Here is a 10,000-nt window from a genome sequence, read left to right on the forward strand (position 1 = left end):
TTGTCAATTATCTCTTAGCTTAATGGTACTGAACGCTCAATCAGGGTTCGATTCTCTGTAGAGCTTTGCGGGCCAATTCTTTTTCGTCTTCTAAAGGTGTTTACTCAATGTTCTAAGCTGTTGTCAAAGCTTAGCTTCATTCGAGAATTCCTTTTATTTTTTGTAGAATACCTACCCGTTCGGCTTTTAAACTTTGTTTACAAACTGTTCTCATATATATATATATATATATATATATGTATGTATGTATGTATGTATATGTATTATATATACATATATATGTGTGTGTATTATATATATATCATGATAGATCGGTAGCCACTACACACATTTTTTTCCTCTACTTGTTTCCTTGTTTTTTTCTGTGTCCCTTTCTGTAGAAGAGCGTAGGCTCGAAACGTAAAAAACTTTTTCAATTCCTGAGCGTTATACTAATACATCTGTTTGTTTTGTACACCATCTGTCTTCGTCTTTTGTTGTTTTTTTTGTGAACTCTCCCTATATATATATATATATATATATATTATATGCTGAATCTAATATTTTGTTTTGAGATATTTTCTGTTTGACTGCATCTGTGGAAATTTCAAAGTTTATTGAAAAATTTAAAATTTGGTGTATTAATGTAGTTTCCCAAGCTGAATCTCAGACGATATTTCACTTTTTCCAGAAAAAAAAAATTAAAGTTATAGAGGTTTGAATTTTCACCCAGTCAGAAAACAGGGCTTGGAAGCCGCTATTTTGAATGTGGCGTGTTTTAATATGAAACTCTAAATAAATCAACTTCTGCTTTGCGTCCGATATTTAGCTCCCTCATAGCTTCTTTATCTTTTGGAATTTTTAGAAAATTTTTTCGAATTTGCATTCTACCCTCGGGGATTCATACGATTATGTAAAAACCAAAAACGAAATTGGGGTGTATTCTTGAACAAAACACATTGTCTGGTCCAGGAACTGAAACCATGATCTTACAATCTTACACACACACACACAATGGGTTTCCTTCTTTCAGATCTACTCATAAGGCTTTGGTCAGTCAGGGGCTTATAGTACAAAATAATTGCCAGTAGGATTGAACTCAGAGCCATGCGACTGGAAAACAAACAACTTAACCACACGGCCACACCTGATCTTAAGGATGAGTTCTTGGAAAGTTTCCAAGTTCCATTGAGATCAATGAAGAAACAAGACGAGGTCACTACTTACCACACCGAAACCAAAAGAATCTAATTTCGCAGAAATATCATGCAAACGAGCCTCTGGTGCTTGATAAGCTGACGTTCCCATAACAACAGCTGTTAATACTGCTGTCGTGTTGTTTCCCATAGGGCCAGGCCGAGCTGTAGCAAAATCTCCAACTTTAGGGATAAAGTCTTTATCGAGAAGGACATTAAGGCCTATTTGGTTTAAACAACAACAACATCAATAGCAGCAGCAGCAGCAGCAGTAGCAGCCACATGCATTTTAATGAGATCAATGGCAAAACCTTTCGACGGAAATATCAATATTGCTGACAGGAAGAAATCTGTTTCTTTATGGCCTCTTCTTTCATACTTAATGGTACTGAACGCTCAATCAGGGTTCGATTCTTTGTAAGCCTTGCGCGCCAATTCTTTTTCGTCTTCTAAGGGTGTTTACTTTAACCCCTCATCTTGTAACATAAACCTGCCTGCATCTCTCTCTTCTTTCTCTCTCTCTCTCTCTCTCTCTCTCTCTCTCTCTCTCTCTCTCTCTCTCTCTCTTTCCATCTATTTATCTATCCCTGCTATCATCATCATTGTTCGACCGTAGTCAAGACAATGGAATTTACTATGTTACACCAGGCTTCATGGTCCTGTTGCTGGATGCCTGTATCCCTGGAGATTACATCAGGGTAGGAGAGTGTGCGCCCTCTGGTATCGCGAGCAGATGGCTTCCAGAGGAGAAGAGTAGAAATTACCTCGTTTTCAGCAAACTGGATTCTTCTACCTTTCACAAGAGATGATACAGGTGCTAATTTCCCATATATTTGTACTTTGGTTGGATGACGCCTCCGGAGGCGCAATGGCCCAGTGGTTAGGGCAGCGGACTCGCGGTCATAGGATCGCGGTTTTGATTCCCAGACCGGGCGTTGTGAGTGTTTATTGAACGAAAACACCTAAAGCTCCACGAGGCTCCGGCAGGGGATGGTGGTGATCCCTGCTGTACTCTTTCACCACAACTTTCTCTCACTCTTACTTCCTCTTTCTGTTGTACCTGTATTTCAAAGGGCCGGCCTTGTCAATCTCTGTGTCACGCTGAATATCCCCGAGAACTACGTTAAGGGTACACGTGTCTGTGGAGTGCTCAGCCACTTACACGTTAATTTCACGAGCAGGCTGTTCCGTTGATTCGGATCAACCGGAACCCTCATCGTCGTAACCGAAGGAGTGCTTCCAATGATGACGCTTCCACGAGAGATTTAGGCCCACTTAGTCATGCAAGGTACATGGCAACCTGACTAGTGCTGGTGCCACGAACAAGCAGCCAGTGCGCATTGTTAGGGAGTTGGTATAAGGAAGGGCATCCAGTGATAGAAACCATATCAAAGCAGACTCTGGAGTACGATGTAGTCCTTGGACTCACCATATCCTTGTCAATTCGTCCAACACATGCCAGCATGAAAAACGGATATTAGATGGTGATAATGATGATGATAGTGATGATGATGGACCCTCACATGCAGCTAGACCACAACAACAACAACAACAACAACGACATGCATATCTAATAATAAATTTTGTTTTTAAATTCCAGTCTTGGCTTTAGGGGAAAACTGTAGAATTTTTAAAAGAAATTATCGGCGTTTTTTGAAAAAAAAAGATTCTGTTTTTTCTTTCTATTTTTTCTTTTTTTTTTTTATGAAGATGAACATGAATAATTCCTTATGTTGCAGAGAAGAAATTCCAATAGTTGACGGTTTATTTAAGAATAAATATCGATTTCGGTATCATTGAAGAATTAATAGACTGATCGATATAAAAAATAAAAAATCATTCTTTTGGCAATTTGGAGGCTAAGAATTTTATTTATTTGGCATTACGTAAATCGATGAAGATGTTTCGATGTATGGACGAATTTATGTATACAGAAAGACAGGTATATAGACAGACAGGTATATAGATAGAGAGAGACAGACAGGCAGACAGGCAGACTGACACAGATTTACAGAGACAGACAGAGAGAGCCAGATGGACAAATAGACAGACTGACAAACAGACGGATAGATAGATAGATAGATAGATAGATAGATAGATAGATAGATAGATAGATAGATAGATAGATAGATAGACAGACAGACAGACAGACAGACAGATAGATAGATAGATAGATAGATAGATAGATAGGTAGGTAGGTAGATAGATAGATAGATAGATAGATAGATAGATAGATATGTTTCTTTATTAGCCACACAGGGCTGCACACAGATAGAACAAATTACAAGATAGAGCTTTTCTTTTGGGGGTAAAAAAAAGGGGGGGGTTCGATCAAAAGGGATCGTAAAAGGAAAGAAAGAGGACAAAAAAGGGGGCGGTTAAAAAAAGGGGGAGAGGAAAAAAAATTGATCAATAGGGATCGTTATCACAGAAGTGTCAATATGAAGTGTAAAGGGGAGGACAGGTGAGGTTTACCCGTGGAAAGAAAAGCCTACGGAGATAGGTAGGTAGGTAGGTAGATAGATAGATAGATAGATAGATAGATAGATAGATAGATAGATAGATAGATAGATAGATAGATAGATAAACTATATATATATGTATATGACTGTGAATGAACTGGGTGGATTAATGGTAAGCGGGTTGGTTTTGGAATACGGGAGGAGGGAATAACAAACCGGGTGAGTTGGTACGACATTTCTGTGATAAAAGTTAATTAATGAGGGTTACCTGTTGTCATCCATCGACAGAACGGTGTGGGGAGAAGAAACCTGTTGCTGCTCTGCCTTTCTTTGATGTTGTAGACAAAAGACAGAACCGCGGTACTCAACATCAACGACGACAACAACAACAATAAATATTTAAATATAAACGAACCAAGTAAGACAGACAATACCGAGTTAATGAGAAAGACTCTACGCAATCACCTGACTAGCTAGAAATAACAGCCAAATAGCTTTCCACTTCGTTATATGCAACAGAAGGCGAGCTGGCAGAAACGTTAGCACGCTGGGCGAAATGCGTTGCCGTATTTCGTCTGCCGTTACGTTCTGAGTTCAAATTCCGCCGAGGTCGACTTTGCCTGTCATCCTTCCGGGGTCGATAAATTAAGTACCAGTTACGCACTGGGGTCGATGTAATCGACTTAAATCCCTTCGTCAGTTCTTGTTTGTCTCCTCTGTATTTAGCCCCTTGTGGGTAGTAAAGAAATAGGTATTTCGTCTGCCGCTACGTTCTGAGTTCAAATTCCACCGAGGTCGACTTTGCCTTTCATCCTTCCGGGGTTGATAAATTAAGTACCAGTTACTCACTGGGGTCGATGTAATTGACTTAATCCCTTTGTCAGTCCTTGTTTATCTCCTCTGTGTTTAGCCCCTGGTGAAATAAAGAAATATATATGCAACAGAAGCAGTATCAGATTAATCTGTCTTAATCTAATCTGCTTCTAATGCACGTAACGAATTTTAATCCCCGCGTGTAATCACCACACCAGTTATTGTTTATTCAATCATTGTTTTACTCTATCGGTAGCGGTGGAGGCGCAATGGCCCAGTGGTTAGGGCAGCGGACTCGCGGTCATAGGATCACGGTTTCGATTCCCAGACCGGGCGTTGTGAGTGTTTATTGAGCGAAAACACCTAAAGCTCCACGAGGCTCCGGCAGGGGATGGTGGTGATCCCTGCTGTACTCTTTCACCACAACTTTCTCTCACTCTTACTTCCTGTTTCTGTTGTACCTGTATTTCAAGGGGCCGGCCTTGTCACTCTCTGTGTCACGCTGAATATCCCCGAGAACTACGGGTGCACGTGTCTGTGGAGTGCTCAGCCACTTACACGTTAATTTCACGAGCAGGCTGTTCCGTTGATTCGGATCAACCGGAACCCTCATTGTTGTAACCGACGGTAGCGACTGGTTTTGTCTTCACATGTAGTCGGCATCGAGTACCTGATACTGACGAAGCTCAACACGGCAGAAATCTGCATCTAGCATTCTCACTGCTGCTGCTACTGGGTGGTTTTCGTCTGCCTCTGATATACTTTTGTGGTCTTAAACACATCACGTCCATAAGGGGACATCATCTCCCAGCAAATGCCGCCTTTCACGACATACCTGCATCAAGTATGATACACTGATGTCTATTTTAAACTAATAAAGTCTTTGTTGTATATAACGGATTTCTATTCAGTTGGGCAGCTAATCACAGCACAGTGATTTTTCAGTCACTGTTTTCCTATATCAGTAGCGAAGAATTGTCTGTGAACCTTGCGACTATCCACCCCATTCTCAAATTATCTCATTGTGGATATACTCCCGCAATGATATTCCTCGCATGGACCTTTGCATCATAGCCAATTGATATTCTTCCCTCTACGTAGTAGCACACCTCTCAGTTGTGTTTAAGGTCTCAGATACCGTGGTACTATTAAAGGCGGCGAGCTGGCAGAAACGTTAGCACGCCGGGCGAAATGCTTAGCGGTATTTCGTCTGCGTTACGTTGTGAGTTCAAATTCCGCCGAGGTCGACTTTGCCTTTCATCCTTTCGGGGTCGATAAATTAAGTACCAGTTACGCACTGGGGTCGATGTAATCGACTTAATACCTATGTCTGTCCTTGTTTGTCCCCTTTGTGTTTAGCCTCCTTGTGGGTAATAAAGAAATAGGTACTATTGAAGAATCTGGCACATATAGTTACGTCCGGCTTTACTTTGAGCACATCCTTTATGGAGACAAGTGTCTTCTACCTTGCCCGTGTTCTCTTTGAGATTTCAGAATCCATCACATGGCACATCTTCCATCTGGGCTCTAAGTCGATGTACACCTTTACCTCCTCGATTTCGTTACATCTTACCTCTATTCGGCCTTTTGCTACGTCTTCGAATCGCAAGTGTTTTGTTTATAACATACACACACACACACACACACACACGCGCGCACACAGATAGATAGATAGATAGATAGATAGATAGATAGATAGATAGATAGATAGATAGATAGATAGATAGATAGATAGATAGATTGATAGATAGATAGATAGATAGATAGATAGATAGACAGACAGACAGATAGATAGATAGATAGATAGATAGATAGATAGATAGATAGATAGATAGATAGATAGATAGATACATACATACATACATACATACATACATACATACATACATACATACATACACACATACATACACACATACACACATACATACACACATACATACATACATACATACATACATACATACATACATACATACATACATATATACAGGGTGTCCCAAAAAAATGTATACACACCTTAAATAATTGTAAATTTGTTATTCTTTGTAAGCCTAGTACTTAGTCTATCGTTCTCTTTTGCCGAACCACTATGTGAATACATTTTTTGGGGACACCCTGTATATATACTATTGTTATTCATACGCATATATATTTATATATGTATACTATGTGTATATTTGTACATGTGTGTGTGTGTGTGTATGTTTGTGTTTGTGTGTGTGAAGGCAAGTTGTCAAGGTATTCTGCTCGCGATCGCAAGGTCACGAGTTCGATCCTTAACGACGAGTTGTGTCCTTGTACAAGACACTTTATTTTACATTGCCCCAGTCCACTCAGCTGGCAAAAATGAATAGTTACACAAATATCGAAGGGCAATTTCACGAGCAGGCTGTACCATTGACCAAATCCACTGATACCTTTGTTGTCGACGGAGTTCCATATGTATATATATATATATATATATATATATATATATATATAAAATTATGCTTGCACTGAGGATTAAAAAGTGCATTACTACACTAATTCTGAAATCGCGGTGATATGCAGCTAAATTATGTTTTTAAATGACTTGCTTCGAGAGTTGCATTCGCTACGATGTGTTTATTTATTTTGGTAGTTTCGACTTTAAGAGTCCCTCCTAGCGTGTGGCATTTATGTATAGTAATGCCCTCTATAATATATATATATATATATATCTCCCCTAATTTCGCTCTTGCGTCTCACGTTTGATCTTTGACTTCTGGCCGAAATCAGATCGCCATGTTGATTCGCTAGCCTCTGCACGCATTTTTTTCTCTCCTTGTTTCTCTCCGTGTTTCTTTTCTGTGTATCTTTCTGTTGAAGAGCGTAGGCTCGAAACGTAAACGACTTGTTTTATTTATATTCCTGAGCGCCATACTAATACAATTGTTTGTTTGTATTCCACTTCCCTTCGTCTTTTGTTTATTTCCATAAAGCTTCCCGTTATATATATATATATATATATATATATATATAATATATATATGCGTGCGCCAGAGCACTAATCAATATATATACTTTAAACATAATCTTCTTTTTCTTGTTTCGGTCAGGGCCCTAAGAAGAAGACTGGTGAATTAGACTACAACAAAAATGGTAACTACTACAGAGATCTTGTCTCTCTTCTGAGTGACCAAAGTAAGGTGTTTGAGCAACAAATTGCCAAATTGGTGAGTTTTTCATTTCTTTCTTCCGTTAATGTTGTGTTCCTTAGTTTTTTGTGTATATATGTGTGTTTCTACACCCACCTTTGTCTCTGAAGTCATCTTTCTCGGTGACTTGAGAGACAGAAAAAGATACAATCAGCAGAAGACGAGACATGATCGAAGACTTTATATTGGACAGATTATTCAATTAGCCACAGAGAGCAAAAGCATATTGAGAAGAATAGAAGCACTTGAGAGAGAGGAGCAGAGGGAGTAAATATAGTGGAAAGGTGGAGAAATTTAGAGAGGAATGGAAAGAGCAAAATTCTGATTTCACCATGTGCAAATAAATGATGGATCTACAATACCTCCATCATTTATTTGCACATGGTGAAATCAGAAAAAGAACTCATCAGAAAAATCTTTCCAAATCTCAGTGTACATTAGAAGCATCACAAATGGTTGAGTGAAAGGGCAATTCTAGCCCTGATGAAAGTAACTGTGAATGCAATGAACTTTGATCTTCTCTTTTACTCTTTTACTCTTTTACTTGTTTCAGTCATTTGACTGCGGCCATGCTGGAGCACCGCCTTTAGTCGAGCAAATCGACCCCGGGACTTATTCCTTGTAAGCCCAGTACTTATTCTATCGGTCTCTTCTGCCGAACTGCTAAGTGACGGGGACGTAAACACACCAGCATCGGTTGTCAAGCAATGCTAGGGGGACAAACGCACACACACAAACACACACACACATACACATATATATATACATATATACGACAGGCTTCTTTCAGTTTCTGTCTACCAAATCCACTCACAAGGCATTGGTCGGCCCGAGGCTACAGCTGAAGACACTTGCCCAAGATGCCACGCAGTGGGAATGAACCCGGAACCATGTGGTTGGTAAGCAAGCTACTTACCACACAGCCACTCCTGCGCCTAATGCAACTTCCAGGAAATTGCCAATCACACAGATCTATTGACACCATTGTTGATCAATCAGAAATAGTAAATTATCCAGTCAAGATTTTAAACTCATCGGAACTAAGTTTACCTTCTCATCATAAGCTTCACTTAAAACTTGGAGCTTCAATAATGCTTCTAAGAAATTTAGATCCTCCGAAATTGTGCAATACGAGAACAAGACTTATTCTGAAGAAACCAATGCTGTGTGCTATAGAGGTTATTGCACTCTCATAATGTGGAGTAGGTGATAATGTATTCATTTCAAGAATTCCAATAATACCTACTTACTAGCAGTATCACCCGGCGTTGCTCGGGTTTGTTTCGACCCTTTAGAATTGGAATTTTTGAAAAGTAAAAATTTTGCATTATGTAGCTTGTTATTCTCTTTAAGTGAACATTTTTATATATAAACAGAAATTTCAAGTGAAACCAAAGCCCAAATCTTCAAAGGAGAAGAACCAACCGTCGAAGGACCAGAAAGCAAAGGATACTGTCAACCTTGTTCCAGAAAGTGGCCCACTACAAAAAGAATCGGATTTGAGTTTGAAATCTAGTGGCACCAATGCAAAATTATCTCCATCTACGAAATGGACAATGTTGGACGATGAGGAGGGCACGAAAAGGTAAGATCTTGTTGCGGGGTGGGGAGGGGCTTCTTTTACACATATGTTCCACACGTAAAAAGCACCCACTACACTCTCGGAGTGGTTGGCGTTAGGAAGGGCATCCAGCTGTAGAAACACTGCCAGATCAGACTGGAGCCTGGTGCAGCCTCCTGGCTTCCCAGGCCCCTGTAGAACCGTCCAACTCATGCTAGGATTGAAAAACGGACGCTAAACGATGATGATGATGATGATGATGCTGACATTGTCTTTCATCTTTTAGTGGGGTCAATAAAATAAGTACCAGTTGAGTACTGGGGTTGATGTAATCGACTCACCCTGCGACCCCAAAACTACAGGCCTCGTACCAAAATTTGAAATTATCATTGTTGTTGCTGTTACTATTGTTATTGTACATGCATTCTTTGTATTATGCATTAGATCATCCCAACAACAAAGTGAATCCAATAATGACCAACCTAACAGATGACCCATGGCTTGGACCCTCCTGTAGTTACAGAAGAGGGACCATACATAAGGCTCTTTATTTCACATTTGTGTTTCCGTCAAATCCAAAGCAGAATCCAGTCTAACATTTCCACTCTATGAGTGTGATCGTCACCATTCGAATGTGATCATTACCAGTGTCGCCTTACTGGCACTCGAGCCCCGTGCTAGTTGTGTGATCGTTGCCAGAGCGGCTATCTGGCCTCCGTGCCGGTGGCACGTAAAAGACACCATTCAAGACACTGTGATCGCTCCCTACGTCACTTCACTGGCACTTGTGCCGGTGACATGTGTAAAAGA

General features: G+C 40.1%; 1 protein-coding gene across 1 annotated transcript in view; it reads left to right on the top strand.

Moving 5' to 3' along the window:
* The first annotated feature begins 1,086 nt into the window (after positions 1 to 1,086).
* Positions 1,087 to 10,000, top strand: part of LOC115222766 (armadillo repeat-containing protein 4) — a 67,357-nt gene continuing 58,443 nt past the window's right edge. Inside the window, exons 1-3 of the mRNA XM_036511763.1 lie at positions 1,087 to 1,194; positions 7,531 to 7,647; positions 9,006 to 9,214. Of these exons, the coding sequence (XP_036367656.1) occupies positions 1,087 to 1,194; positions 7,531 to 7,647; positions 9,006 to 9,214 (434 nt within the window). The remainder of the gene's footprint in view (positions 1,195 to 7,530; positions 7,648 to 9,005; positions 9,215 to 10,000) is intronic.

This window comes from Octopus sinensis, linkage group LG21, assembly GCF_006345805.1.
Source record: "Octopus sinensis linkage group LG21, ASM634580v1, whole genome shotgun sequence".
In the NCBI taxonomy this organism is placed as follows: Eukaryota; Metazoa; Mollusca; class Cephalopoda; order Octopoda; family Octopodidae; genus Octopus; species Octopus sinensis.